The following is a 15,357-nucleotide window of genomic DNA, read 5'->3' as shown; positions in this document are numbered from 1 at the left end:
AGGCCATGTTCTTGTGTGTTTATGTTTGTGCTAAGCAGGAAAAGTCCTTTAATAAGGCAATTGGCAGATAAAAGAGATGTGTAATCCATCTCCTGCTATTCAGCGTGTCATCCCTTTGCTCACATTACATGTTGATGCATTGTGGATATTAACCCAAGATCTATAGAGTCTATCACTTGTGGAGAAGAGCTCCAACTTTCTATTATTTAAAGCTCTCCCTGACCAGGGATAAGAGCTATGAGGCACACCCCTCATCTCCATTTCATCTGCTTCACCCTAACTCTCAATGTTAGGGTTAAGAGCACAAAATTACCCCATTCCAGTTGACTGTAAAGTCTAACCTTGCTTGAGCCTTATTGTTTGTATATAGTGTGTGCTAATTGACTTGTTTGATTGCTTACCTGATTCATCTGTGCATATCTGCCTATGTATACCTTTGTGCATTTATCATCATTAATTGTACATCGTTGCATGATCATTGTTCATATCTTTGTGACATCTTTGTTTGTCCATTGAGGAGTCAATAGTAAGTCCATTTATTGGCATTTGTTTCCTATGATCTGGAAGGAGTTGGGACTAAGACCATTTATTGGCATCCTATTTCCTTGGAGTCGAGTGTAAGACCATTTATTGGCAACTTGTTTCCTCTTGCTTATTGCATTTGTTTTGTTTGTTGTATGTGAGGAGTCAATTGTAAGTCCATTTATTGGCATTTGTTTCCTATGATCATCCTTTGGAGATTGGAATAAGTCCATTGATTGGCATCTGATATCTATGTTTGTTTTAGGAGATTGGTGTAAATCCATTGATTGGTATCCGATATCCACCTTTGTTTGTGAGATTGGTGTAAGTCCAGTAATTGGCATCCGGTATCCATTTGTTTTGCTTATTTGTTATTTGCTCATTGCCTATTCCAAAGGAATCACTTGGATCATCTTCCATATGATCTCAAGAGGTGAACATCTAAGAAATTTTACACTCCCTCACCCTCCCACCTTTTGTTTCTTTAAACCTCCATTTTGCATGTTAACCCAAACTTGAAAACTATTGTGCAAACATTTTCACCTCTTTTTCAAATTAGAAACCTAGGCCTTAAGCCTTTGACTTTTCAAATTCCATTTTCTTATAATACTTCTTGTTTGAATTGAATCCTAATCATACTTTGACCATCTTTTGTGAATAAATTCCAATTGGTTAATCCAACTCATTCAATTGTTTTGTGGCTTTGTCCATTCTTGATAAATTTTCATACATTAGCCATAGGTTTGATTTATCCTAGTTGGTTGATGTTAACCTCACCTTTTGTCCTTAGTGATTGAATTGTAAGACTTCCTTGCTTATTATAGGGTTAACCCCTCACTAGCAAGTTGAAGCTATTCTCACATGGTGGACTTGTTGTTTGTACAAAGTTAAGTTTTCTCCCGTGGATAACGAAAGACCTTAGGGCTTTTGTTTTAAAATGAATCCACTCATATTTTGGAAATCTTTTAGCCGAACTACGGCGTTTTGATCCTTTACCTTTAATGGAAAGGTACGTAGGCAACGGGTTCATCCGTTCAAACAAAAAAATAATAACTTGTATATTCTTTTCTCATCCCTTCAATCCATGTTTGCACAATAAATACTTTCATAACAAATAACCTTTCATTCAACAAGTGTGAAAAGGGCTCCCTAGGAGTACCTAGGACGTTTTGGGTGCCTAACACCTTCCCATTGCGTAATTTACCCCTTACCCAGATTCTCTGATCTTTTCATTAGTTTTCTATGTGTAAACCTTCTTAGGCTTTTGTTCGCTTTTTAGCCATTCCTTAGGATAAATAAAAGTGCGGTGGCGACTCGATTTCTTTGTATGCTTTACTTTTGATTTAGTCAATAAATCATAAAGTGATGAATACACTGCTACAGTTATGTCATGAAAATGTTGAATTAAATTAATGTACTAGAAAAATAATAACTAATATGCATTATTATTTGTTTGATGTTGTTTAGGAATTGAAGCTGGTATCAAACCTAAACGGAATTTCAAGGTATATATTTTGCCATACAGTGATTATACATTATTATTTTTTTTTTACTTTTGTTGCTTAAATATAAAGGGATTTGAATTTGTAGGATTATTTGATTGTAAATCCTGTTGCTGATGAACAATTTGATGGCAATGCTCTTGTTCCTTTTGCACACGGAATGGGTCTGATCTCTGATCAAATACTCGAGGTATAAATAAAATATTTAAGAGTCTCATGATTTTTGAACTGTACTGAATCAAACAACATTCGTATGATTGATGTTATGTTATGTGTTACAGAACATAACAAAAGCATGCAACGGGACTTTCTATGCAACAAACTCTAGTGACTGTAACCATTGGTTGTCGAACCTTAATGATGTATGTAAATCGATTACATTATCATTATTACTGTCAATTCATATTTTCTGATTTGTATGACTTCCAAATCATATTTTCTGATTTGTACAAATTTGCTTTAGTGGTTTTTCTTCAATGAAGTTACAGCATGGCTACAGTTCATTTAAAATTAGCCATCTTCTTCTTGTGTCGTCTATAAGAAAAATTGCACGGTTGACTTAATATATCCTTGTTATGGTTTTATGTACAATCTTTCTCAATTATTATTATTTGATTGTGCAATTGTGAAGTTGTTATGATCTGCTTGTGATTAGTATGTTCTTTTATTTACCAAAATTATTTTGAATTCATAACTAACTTGATCGTCGGAGTTTTTGTAGGTACTACACCTTTGGTGTGTCATGCTATGCTCATGAGTATGATGAAACAGAAAGGAAATGCAACATCTTAAAAGCATGGTAGGAAGTTTACCTTTGATTTGAGCTGCTGGCCATGCTTAACAGTCCGGTATTCAACCGAGCTGAGTGAATGAGATTCATTTTGGTGGTTGGAGATGTTGGGTTCAGGGACAAATTTAGTGACAACTGTTATTGGATTTGGCATGAGTGCCACTTTCATTGTTTTTGTTTGTACAAGAATCATTTGTGGAAGACTTAGAGGTGGTGTTGAATCTAGGATGATGTATCAGATTGAATCAAGATATGATATAGAACAGGTAATTCCACTTTCCATCTCCTTTATTTTGTTGTTTTTGGACTCTTTGTTCTGTTTTTTTTAATTAATCTTTTTTCAATACTATAATCTCAGTTTTATTTGGTTATGAGGACTTCTAGATTATGAATCTGATCCAATACTTGAAGTGTATGTTGAATAAGGAAATCTGCAATTGTTTGTTGTTTTTTAATTTCTGAGTCTGATGCAAATGCTGCATTCTATTTACATAGAATATTAAGAGATTGTGGTTTTAAGCTGCAAATAAGCTGTTTTCTGGTTTATGTAATTTTGTAACTTAGCAGGTTTTGGTGATTTAGTTTTTGATTTTTCATTGTTTTCTGATAGCCATAACATCATGTTAATGACCCTGATCCTGAACCAGTTCTGCTTGAAGCAATCCCCACTTTGAAGTTCAATCAAGAGGCTTTCAGTTCCATTGAAGATACACAGTTAAGTCCTTTTTATTAATTCTAACTCATACAGAACAAGTTCCTCATATTTTCGTTAACATCAGATACGGGGTAAGACTTGGTTGTTGTTGTATCAGATACATGATAGATTAAGGGCCTAGTTGAATCGATTTATAGGAGCTTATCTATTGATATAAACACTCTTCAAAATTATTTTATATGATAAGCGACGATGTTATAAGTGCTTAAATAAGTTGTTTATCTAGACAGGTCTGTGATAGATTAATAAGTTAATGAAAAAAGGAACCAGTGAATAGATAAATAACCGAGTTTGCTTCTACAGGTGTGTAATATGTTTGGCGGACTACAAAGAAAGAGAAATATTGCGAATCATGCCGAAACGCGGCCACACTTTTCATCTTTGTTGAGATGCGGTTAGAACTGTTTCGTCTCATTAACAACACCCAAGAAGCCATCGATGCTAAAAGAACGAGGAAAATCGCAATCTTGATGTCATTTAGATAGTAACTAACAACTTTTTATTCATTTCAAGTTGATTCTGTTAGGTACGTTGTTTTATTTACCCAATGTTATTTTGAATCTATGCTTGTGTCATGATGAGTAGGATGAAACTCCTTCTTCAGGTAATGTATCTGTGTTTTTGCCCTTACTGTGTGATCTAACAATCAAATTATTTGCCCCCTCATTTCTTACATACGATAATCAGGTTGCAGTTTAGGTCCTATACAATGCATTCATACAAAGTAACTTGAAATAGAAAGATATTTAGTATGTTGTTCTTTTTCCTTTTTCACAGACTTCCCATAAAGGTTAGTGTCACTCTTTTATGCTTATAATTCCATCATGTCTTGCTAATTTCTTTACTCTAAAATGTTACTCTTAGTGTCTGTTCATGTCACAAGTCTTACTATATTGTCAGAGTCTTTGCAGGCAGGTACCACAACCTTGCTATGCACGTGTCATGAATAGATTAGAATCAGTCTTGAGGTCCTTATGAGGTAATGTTCTTCTGTTTGCCTCTTTTCATTTTGTTTTTACTATATATATACACAAGGTGATTGTTTTGTTATAAATACTGCACAAATATTGTGGCAAAATGCTACTTTCCGAATACAGTGAGTGGTTAAGTTCTGCAGTTTATTTTGAGCTATTTCTAACACTTTCTTTTATTATACTGGTGTCAGTGGTATTGTTTTCATTTTGAAATGTAATTCTGGAGTCCCAACACCAAACCGTATTAGATTTTTCTTGACATAGAGTGGTTAGTCCTACCAAGGTTTCATGATTTGCTCACTTTACTGTGACATGTCATCACTGTACTAAAGCTGCTTTGGGGATAAGGATGCTTGACCAAGTGCGTGTTAACTCATTGCTATCTTTATTTGTTATAGATTGATGAACTATTTGATGGTTTTGTTTTATTTCCCAACATTATTTTGAATCCATTATTAACATGATCGTTGGAGACATTGTAGGTACCACACCCTTGCTATGAATATTTCATAAATAGATCAAAAACAATCGGTGTAGACTTCAATGCCTCTGTTTGAGTTCTTTTGAAAATAAAGTCCTCGGCCTGGCGTACCTTTCAGGTACTGGAGAATTCTGTTCACATTTCTCATGTCAGTTTCAGTTTGATTTTGTAAGATAATGGAATGCGTTGTCTTTTCATTAATCTGAATAGGGTATATATACAACAATGTGTAACGTTTGGTCAACTATGTAATTATGATACAATCCTAATTATAGGAAATTATTTATGACTAATAATAATCAAATATTCTATTCTATCACACCCCCACAGTCGAAGCGGGAGGTTCACGGACGCTTAGACTGGTCCGAAAATCATCAAAGAGAATGCGAGGAAGTCCTTTGGTGAAGATGTCTGCAATCTGATGTCTGGATGGGACATGAAGGACGCGAGCCTGACCACGCGCGACCTTTTCCCGAACAAAATGAATGTCCATCTCAATATGCTTAGTGCGCTGATGCTGCACAGGATTACCAGATAGATAGATGGCACTAACATTGTCACAATACACCAAAGTGGCCTGAGGAATAGGAAAATGGAGTTCTAGGAGAAGATTGCGAATCCAACACGATTCTGAGACAACATTGGCAACTCCCCTATATTCGGCTTCAGCACTAGAACGGGAGAGAGTAGGTTGTCTTTTTGAAGACCAAGAAATAAGGTTGTCCCCTAGAAAAACACAGTAACCAGATGTAGACCGTCTGGTGTCAGGACATCCACCCCAATCAGCGTCAGTGTAGGAGATCAGTTTTGTAATAGGAGATGGTGATAAATGTAATCCAAAATGTAAGGTGCCCTGAACATAGCGCAAAATGCGCTTAAGAGCAAGCATGTGTTCCGTGCGAGGGGCGTGCATATGAAGACAAACTTGCTGAACAACATATGATATGTCAGGTCGAGTGAAGGTGAGATATTGTAGGGCCCCTGCAAGACTCCGATACATGGAAGGATCCTCATAAGAAGTGCCGGAGGAGGTGCTGAGTTTCTGTTTGGTGTCAACAGGAGTGGCTGACGGTTTACAAGACGCCATGCCAGCACGTGCAATGATATCTGAAGCATAAGTGCTTTGACTGAGAAACATACCTCCAGGATAACGAGATACTGCAATACCCAAAAAGTAACTCAGAGGACCCAGATCCTTCATTGCAAACTCAGATGCTAAGAGTGACATAATTGATTTGCAGAGGACCTGAGTGGAGGTAATGAGGATGATGTCGTCTACATACAACAAAATGTAGGCGATGTCTGAACCTTGTCGATATATGAAGAGAGAGTGATCTGATGTGCTATGACGAAAACCAATAGTGGCGACATAGTCAGCAAAGCGTTGGTACCATGCCCTGGGCGCTTGCTTAAGACCATACAATGACTTCTTCAACCGACATACATAATCTGGATGACGGAGGTCGCGAAAACCCAATGGCTGATGCATGTAAACAGTCTCATGAAGATCACCATGTAAAAATGCATTCTGGACATCCAGTTGATGAACGGGCCATGATTTGGATAGAGCAATGCTGAGCACTGTTCGAATGGTAGCTGGTTTCACCACAGGGCTGAAAGTCTCATCACAATCCACACCTGCAATCTGTGACCTGCCATCACCTACAAGACGAGCCTTATAACGCTCAAAGGAGCCATCAGAATTCTTCTTATGTCTAAAAATCCACATACATCGAATAAGATTAGCATCACAAGGACGGGGAACTAAATCCCACGTCTTATTTCTAATAAGAGCATCAAATTCAGATTGCATTGCAGATTTCCAATTCGGGTCTGATAAGGCTAGTTTAGGATTTTTAGGTATGGGAGAGATGGTGTGGTCGGAGTGAGAGATTGATAAGTTAAATATTTTGTGGGGTTTAACAATGCCTTTCATGCTACGTGTGGTGATGGTTCGTGTAAGTGGAGGTGGATGTTGTTGAATTTGTGGTGATGTGGGAGAGTTTATTGGAGTCGGTGGGTTGGTCTGAGAGGTAGGAGATGATGATTGTTGGTTTATTGAGGGGAGTGGCTGGTCAATTTTGCTTGTGGGTGTTGATTGGTTATGTGCAATAGGTGGTGAAATTTGATTTTGCCACTGATGTATAAGGTAGGGGTGAAGGTCATCATCTAGGAATTGATAAGAGTGAGGTGAAGGGGAGTGTATCTTGGTGAAGGGAAATTGAGTTTCATCAAAGATAACATGCCTTGAAATTATTAATTTTCTATTAGACAAATCAAAACACTTGTAACCTCTATGATTCGGTGGATAACCCAAGAAGACACACGGAGTAGAGCGGGGTTGTAACTTATTGATGGTAGACGACGGGAATAATGGATAACATAGACAACCAAAGACTCGAAGGTGTGTGTATGTGGGATCACGACGATACAGAAGTTGTGTTGGTGACTGATTATGACGTGTTTTACAGGGAATAATATTTAACAAATAAGTTGCCATGAGGAGAGCATGATGCCAAAATGAGGGGGGGACATAAGAATGAGCTAGCATAGTGCGTATCATATTATTAATGGTTCTTATTTTACGTTCCGCTTTCCCATTTTGTGAGGATGTGTGTGGACAAGAGAAACGAAAAATTAGACCATGATCTGTGCAATACTTTTGAAAAGGCTCATTATTATATTCACCGCCATTGTCACATTGAAATGTTTTGACTTTTTTTGAAAATTGAGTTTGAATGAGTTGAGTAAGTGACTTGAACGTTTCAAACACATGGGATTTTCTGCTAATAGGAAAAGTCCACAAGAAGTTTGTAAAATCATCTAAGTATAATACATAATATTTATGACCAGCAGAGCTTAAAAATGGAGACGTCCATAAATCACTATGTAAAATATCAAAAGGCATCAAGGTCGTAGTTTGAGAATCAAAAAATGGCAATTTAACCTGTTTGCCTAAAACACAAGAGTCACAAACAACAGAAGAATTAAAAGGTTCACAACATATGGACTTATTTTTGCGAAGGGAATTTAAAACAGACACGCCAGGATGACCAAGACGACTATGCCAGAGACTGGAAGTGAGACCGGCAAAACTAGGAGAAGTGGTAACTGGATAAAGATCTCCACGACTGTCACATCTGAGAAGGGTGATCCCCGTCTGAAAGTCAGAGACAGTAAAACCAAAAGGGTCAAAGGAAACAGAAACATTGTTGTCAGTGGTGAGTCGTCTCACAGAAATTAAATTTTTAATAATTTTCGGGGCATGCAGGACATGTTTAAGGTGAAGTGGTTGGTGAGATGTGGTTATTTGTGTGTGTCCGGTGCCGTGAATTGGAATTTCATGGCCACTGCCAACAATAACTTTCTGATTTGAATTACTTATAGGAAAATAAGACGAGAGATTACCTTGTGATGCAGCTGTGTGAGATGTTGCGCCCGTATCCATGTACCACTGATTGTCAGGAGTGTGGAGTGACATTGTGTGCATTGCGGTCTCAATGTCTGTCGGTATCTGAGAGGAGGTAGAGGCTGCATACACCTGAGGACGTTGTCCTAGAATGCCCGGTTGCTTAGGAGGACCGGCAGGGCGTGCCCACTGAGAGGTGGGATATGGACACGGTGGCATAGCCCATGGTGGTGGAGTCCAACCCCATGGTTGCCAAGCTGGGTACTGTTGTTGCTGCTGCCAAGGAGGAGAGGACCATGATGGAGGAGTGTTGGGAGCTCCAGGCTGAGGACCACTGCGGTTATTGCGTCCCCCTCCGCGACTCTGGTTGCCACGAGAACGAGAACAGTTGTTGGGGCGGCGGTTGCCACGCTGAGAGGTGTCTTCAATAGGTTTTGACTGAGTGGTGTGCATGGCAGCATGAGAGCCTGTGTTTGCCATCTTAGCCATACCGGCTTCTTCCAAAGTGAGCATTGAACGAGCCTGATAGAATGCAGGGAGAGGATTACTCTGGCGAATCAAGGTGGCAACACTATGGTAAGCTTCTGGGAGACCCGATATCAGCTGAAGGACAAGACGATGATTGTTGACAGGGGAGCCGACATTTCTCAATTGATCAGAAAGCATCTTAAGACGCTGACAGTAAGCAGAGACATTTGGAAAATCCTCCATACGAGTGTTAGAAAACTCTTGCTCAAGAGTGACAGCTCGAGCATTTTGGTTGTCCTGAAAGATATCTTCTAAGCGATTCCAAGCTTCTACTGTAGTCGAGTTAGGTTCCAGGATAGTGGTCAGCAAATCAGTAGAAATGGTGGAATAAATCCACTGGAGAACGGTGGCATCAAGAGTGGTCCATTGTTCATGCTCGACATCGGTAGGGGCTGGAGGTGCTTTTTCCGTAGATGGAACAATGTGATGCAAGACTCGATGTGAGCGAGCATGAATTCGGAAAAGCTCGGCCCATGTTCCATACTGATCTTTTTCCATCTCAAGAATAATAGGAATGTGGTTCCTAATGTTGGAGACAGCAAGAGCGGGATGAAAATCATGTTTTGAAACACCGGTGGCAGCGACAGACTACTCGGAAACATCGGCTACAGTGGGAGTTTTCTGAGTATTGTGGTCGCTATTGCTGTTTTCGGAATCAGACATGACTGCTTCTTGTTTCATAGTAACAATTCACGAGTAGAATACAACAACAGTGGACAACACGGACGCGCAGAGGAGAGAAATCACGGCGTTGTGGTGTGCTATCGTTGGAACAGAGATGTGAAACCCAAAAGAAAGGAGATCTGAATTGCGAACAGAAGCGAAGAACCAAAACAATCCGCGGATTCGGCGGTGGTTTTCGTGCACGGTGGTGCGACGGCGGCGGCGCGAACAGAAAAGAGGATGTGTTCGGCGGCGGTGGTATGTAGAGGACGAAGGTCCTGTGGCGGCGGCAGCGGCGGTATGTAGAGGACGAAGGTCCGGTGGCGGCGGCGGCGGCTGCTTCACGAAGGAGAATGAGGAAGGCGGCGACGGCGGCTGCTTCACGAAGGAGAATGAGGAAGGCGGCGGCGGCTGCTTCACGAAGGAGAATGAGGAACGCTTCTGTTTTGTTTTTCTGATACCATGTAAGATAATGGAATGCGTTGTCTTTTCATTAATCTGAATAGGGTATATATACAACAATGTGTAACGTTTGGTCAACTATGTAATAATGATACAATCCTAATTATAGGAAATTATTTATGACTAATAATAATCAAATATTTTATTCTATCAGATTTGACATATAACGACTAGCCATGCTTACAGCAAAACCAATGTCTGGTCTGGTGTGAGTTAGATAGATTAGTTTTTTGACTAGACTTTGATATCTATCCTTATTAGCTGGTACATTCTCATCTTCACTTCTTTTTACTTGTTCTATGGGAGTATTGGCAGCTTTGCATCCAAGCATACCCGTTTCTTGAAGTAAATCCAGAGTGTACTTCCTTTGAGAAACTGAAATACCATTCTTTGTTCGTGCAATTTCCATCCCTAGAAAATACTTGAGTTGTCCCAAGTCTTTGACTTCAAATTCTTTTGCTAGAAGTTTCTTTAACTGGTTGACTTGTTCATCATCGTCTCCCGTAATAACGATATCATCAACATAGACAATAAACAAAGCTATCTTCCCATCCAAAGAGTGCTTGACAAACATGGTATGGTCTGTTTGACATTGAACAAAACTATCTTGCTTGACAACTTTTGTTAGTCTATCAAACCATGCCCTTGGTGATTGTTTGAGGCCATATAGAGATTTGCGAAGTCGACACACCATGTTGGCAGTTCCAGGTGATTCAAGCCCCGGAGGAATTTGCATATATACCTCTTCTTCTAACTCTCCATTTAGAAATGCATTCTTTATGTGTCTAGTTGGTGTAGGGGCCAATCTAGATTTGCTGCCAAAGATAGTAGAACCCGGACAGAATTGAGCTTCGCAACAGGAGCAAAAGTCTCCTCATAATCCACCCCATATGATTGTGTGAACCCCTTTGCAATCAACCGAGCTTTGTACCTGTTTATACTCCCATCAGCATTGTGTTTAATTGAAAATATCCACTTGCATCCTACTGCTTTCTTCCCTTCTGGTATAGCAGTGATCTCCCATGTGCCATTTCTTACAAGTGCTTGAACTTCTTCTGTTACAGCTGCTGCCCATTCAGGTTTCTGCAATGCTTCTTGAATATTATTTGGAATTTCTATGTTGTCAACAGCTGCTACAAAAGCCCTGTAACTTTGTGATAGTTTTCCATAGGAGATATATTTTTCAATAGGGTGTTTAGTGCAAGTTCTAACCCCTTTTCTCATAGCAATAGGAATATCAATATCTATTGTATCAAGATGTTCAGAGTTAGGAAGAATATTACCTGTGGGAACTTCATTTTCTAGAGTCTGGTTTGACTCATGGCCTTGCATTGGAGCTTTGCTTGACTCTACCTCCTTCCTTTTATAACAAAAACCCTTCCACTTGCCTGTTTTTGGATCACAATCCTGTTGAGATGTGGTTGAAACTATAATTGGTTCTATTTCCGTCACAACTTCTGTTGTCCTTTCATTCAGCTGAATGTTTGAGGTCTGGTCTGGTAATTTTTCAGCTGGTTTAGGCATAGGTTCGGCTGATTGAGTGTTGCCGGTTTGGTTTGGTAAGATTTTGTCATGTTCGGTTAGTTCAAGAGGCAAAAGTCGGTATTCTGAATTTTCTATATGCTCCCCCTGAATACCAGTTTTGGTGTAATAGGGTTGATTTTCAAAGAAGGTTACATCCATAGTGTGGTAAAATTTTTTGGTATGGGGAGAGTAACACCTATATCCCTTTTGGTGAGGAGAGTAACCAAGAAAAATGCATTTGATGGATTTTGGGTCTAATTTGCTTCGGTGAGGGTTGAGGTTATGGACAAAAGTTGAGCATCCAAATATTTTTAATGGAATAGAGGAAAAGATTTTGCTGGTTGGAAATAGGTTTTGAAGTGTGGAGAGTGGGGTCTTAAAGTTAAGGATACGTGAGGGTGTTCGATTTATAAGGTGAGTTGCTGAAAGGACAGCTTCTCCCCAAAAGTGTTGTGGGACATTTGTGGCTAACATGATTGATCTAGTCACTTCCAAAAGGTGTCTATTCTTCCTTTCCGCAACTCCATTTTGTTGGGGAGTGTCCACACACGAGCTTTGGTGAACAATTCCAACCTTTTGAAGATAGGAATTTAGAGCAAGGTTGTAATACTCACGGCCATTGTCAGTTCTGAGTATCTGAATATTGCTTTGGAATTGTGTTTGTACCATCTTATGATAAATTTCAAATATTCTCCCTACTTCTGATTTTTCCTTCATTAGAAACACCCAGGTAACACGTGTGTGATCATCAATAAAGGTGACAAACCATCTCGAGCCTGTAATGTTGTGGACTCGCGATGGTCCCCATACATCACTATGAATTAATGAAAAAGGTTTTGAGGGTTTATAAGATTGGGGTGAGTAATGGTTTCGAGTATGTTTAGACAATTGGCAAATTTCACATTGAAAATGTTCCTTGTTTTTATTGAATAAAGAGGGAAACATTTTTTCCAAGTATATGAAATTTGGGTGGCCTAATCTATAGTGCCACATCATTACAGGATTATTATCACTTGAAACTGCAGCTGCAACATGACAATTATTCTTGAGTTTTTCTTCTGATTTTTCCACTTGAAGGAGGTAGAGTCCAGCACACTCTTCAGCATTGCCAATCGTCTTCCCCGACTCCAAAGTCTGAAATTCACACAAGTTAGGGAAGAATTTAGTAACACATTTCAAATCTCTTGTAATCTTGCTAATAGACAGCAAGTTACAATCCAGTTTAGGCACATACAAAACAGAGTCAAGTGTAATATTTGGTGAAATGATAATTGATCCTTTACCCATGACCTTAGAATGTGTACCATCAGCTATTCGAACATTATAGTTATAGGGACATGGAGAATAACTACTAAACAAAGTAAAATCTCCCGTCATGTGATCTGAAGCCCCTGAGTCAACAATCCATGATTTTATTTTTTCCTTACTAGTGTTTAGAGCATGTAAGTAATTACCTCTTTGAGCCACTACAACAGTACCACCTTTTTCTGCAGTTAACATGGTTTGCTGAAGGAGTTTTTGAAGAGCCTCCATTTGTTCTTTGCTAAAAAGAGATGAGTTAGAGTATACCTCAGCTTCTTGATTGTTAAATGCTGTGTTACCTCTTCCCTCCTTGCCTTTGAAAAATTTGGTCTCTGAAGGTTTTCCATGTATGATCCAACATGTTTCCTTTGTGTGGCCTGGTCTCTTGCAGTGTTCACACCAGGGGCGGATTTTCTTTTGTGGTGGCCGAGGCTGATTCCCTCTTGCTGCCATTGCAGAGCTCTCCCTGTACGGAACTGAGCTAGGTGTTCCCAACATGATTTTCTTCCTGCTTTCTTCCCTTCTCACTTCTGAAAAGGCTTCTCGAATTTTGAGAAGTGGTTTGGTTCCAAGGATCCTTCCACGAACTTCATCTAGGTCCTTGTTTAGCCCCAATAGGAACTTGTAAATCCTATCTTTTTCCACCAGCTCCTTATATTTCTTTTGATCTTCTGTACAACACCATGTAACCTCTTCATATATGTCGAGTTGCTGCCAGTGTTTGTTAAGTATATTAAAATACTCAGTAACAGAAGATTCTCCCTGTCGAAGGTCATGAAAAATGCTTTTAATCTCAAATATGACAGATGTATTGTCAACATTTGAGTATGTTTCCTTCACTGCATCCCATATCTCTTTTGCAGTGTCATAGAACATGAAATTTTCACCAATTTCGTTTGTCATGGTATTGAGCAGCCATGACATTACTTGGCTGTTCTCAAGTTTCCATTTCTGAAAGTTTTTTTCTCCTTTTTCGGGACATTTAGAATCTCCCGTTGTGTAGCCTTCCCTTCCTTTTCCTTCGAGGAAGATCTTGACTGACCTTACCCATTGGGTATAGTTTTGACCATTTAATTTATGGCCTGTGATGAGGTGAGTGAGCCCTTCGTGTGAACTGGTCGGAAATGATCCAGTCTCCACTTTGAGCGATTCATCAGATTTGGGATCCTCCATAGTTTGGCGGCGCTAGGTTAGGGATGGTTCAGATCGTGCTCTGATACCATGCAGAAATATATTGTATATTTCCTTATGTTTTATGAGAATTACAAATGCTGTATTTATAGACTGCATAAGGCAGGATTTGAATCAGGGGAATTAATTTCCCATGAATGCTAATTCTAATTACAGAAAAGAACAGGAAATAGTAGCTAATTAATTACATTAATCCTAATCCTTAATGAGCTGTACAAACAGAATCATTTGATTCTGTATTGATTATTCCATAGGTCATATTTGATAGGGAGAGCCAGCAGTTGAGGTTACAAATGAAGGAGTTGATGCTGCAGGGCATGCAATTGGTACATCTTTGGAGGTCATTTCCAATTTAGGAAGGTTCTCAACCCCAAGAGTGTGATCAAACCAACATCACTAGCTAAAGATTATTTTGAATCCATAACTAACTTGATCGTCTGATATTTTGTAGGTACCACACCTTTGCTATGAGCATGCCAGTCTTGAGGCCCTTAGAGGTAATGTTCTTATGTTTGCCTCTTTTAATTTGGTTTGATTTGTTTGTGCTGAACAAATTATTCAGGTTCATTCGTTGATTTCGTTTATTAATCTGTACAAGTTTTATAAAAACGTGAAGCCTTTTCTTGACTTGAACATTTTTTCAGATATTATTCAGGTTTTTTTATTGAACTATGCAATGATTAAATGAACTTGTTCTTTGTCTAAATTCAATATTTCTTCCATATTAAATCTGGCTGCCTCACTTCACTTGTTCAGTTTATTTTTTTTGAATTTATAGTAATTTGTGACCTTTTCCATGAGATATAGAAAGTGATGCAGGGAACCTTTGATTTGGAAGCATAATTCGGTCTGCACCCCAGCTATTTTTCATATAGAGTTTCATGCATTACATTAGATTAAATCACATAAATTTGTTAATTAATATGTAGAACCTACACCTCCGATCAAAGGTGTGTCCAATGTCAGACACGTGTTGGTTTCTGTTTCTGACACTGACTTAGCACATTCAAGTTATTTATTTTTTAAAATTAATACCGGTGTTAACGTGTCATTCTCGTGTCCCATGCTCGTATTGCATAAAAAAGTTTGAAATCCATAATATGAAATTTCCAGTGCCTTGTTCTGGTCATTGTTATCCATATGTGGTAAATGTGTCTTTAATAGATATTGATGTACATCAACTTGAAAATTTGCATATTGTTTATAATTCATTTCAGATCCTAGTAATTTTCAACCATGACTACCAAAATCTTTTTATTGGGACTTTAGATAAATCGCAATCTTGATTCTTAAG

The 15,357-nt window shown here is 38.7% G+C and overlaps 2 protein-coding genes across 2 annotated transcripts in view; both read left to right on the top strand.

Moving 5' to 3' along the window:
• The window catches only part of LOC127118822 (serine carboxypeptidase-like 20), a 63,771-nt gene that overhangs the window by 2,448 nt on the left and 45,966 nt on the right, over positions 1 to 15,357 (top strand). Inside the window, exons 8-10 of the mRNA XM_051049072.1 lie at positions 2,306 to 2,386; positions 2,746 to 3,080; positions 3,425 to 3,528. Coding sequence (XP_050905029.1) covers positions 2,306 to 2,386; positions 2,746 to 2,781 — 117 coding nt within the window. The 3' untranslated portion in view covers positions 2,782 to 3,080; positions 3,425 to 3,528. The remainder of the gene's footprint in view (positions 1 to 2,305; positions 2,387 to 2,745; positions 3,081 to 3,424; positions 3,529 to 15,357) is intronic.
• LOC127118825 (dihydropyrimidinase) overlaps positions 4,838 to 15,357 on the top strand; it is a 57,911-nt gene continuing 47,391 nt past the window's right edge. Inside the window, exon 1 of the mRNA XM_051049076.1 lies at positions 4,838 to 4,864. Coding sequence (XP_050905033.1) covers positions 4,853 to 4,864 — 12 coding nt within the window. The 5' untranslated portion in view covers positions 4,838 to 4,852. The remainder of the gene's footprint in view (positions 4,865 to 15,357) is intronic.

This window comes from Lathyrus oleraceus, chromosome 2, assembly GCF_024323335.1.
Source record: "Lathyrus oleraceus cultivar Zhongwan6 chromosome 2, CAAS_Psat_ZW6_1.0, whole genome shotgun sequence".
Classification (NCBI taxonomy): Eukaryota; Viridiplantae; Streptophyta; class Magnoliopsida; order Fabales; family Fabaceae; genus Lathyrus; species Lathyrus oleraceus.
This window is presented reverse-complemented; position numbering and strand designations above follow the sequence as displayed.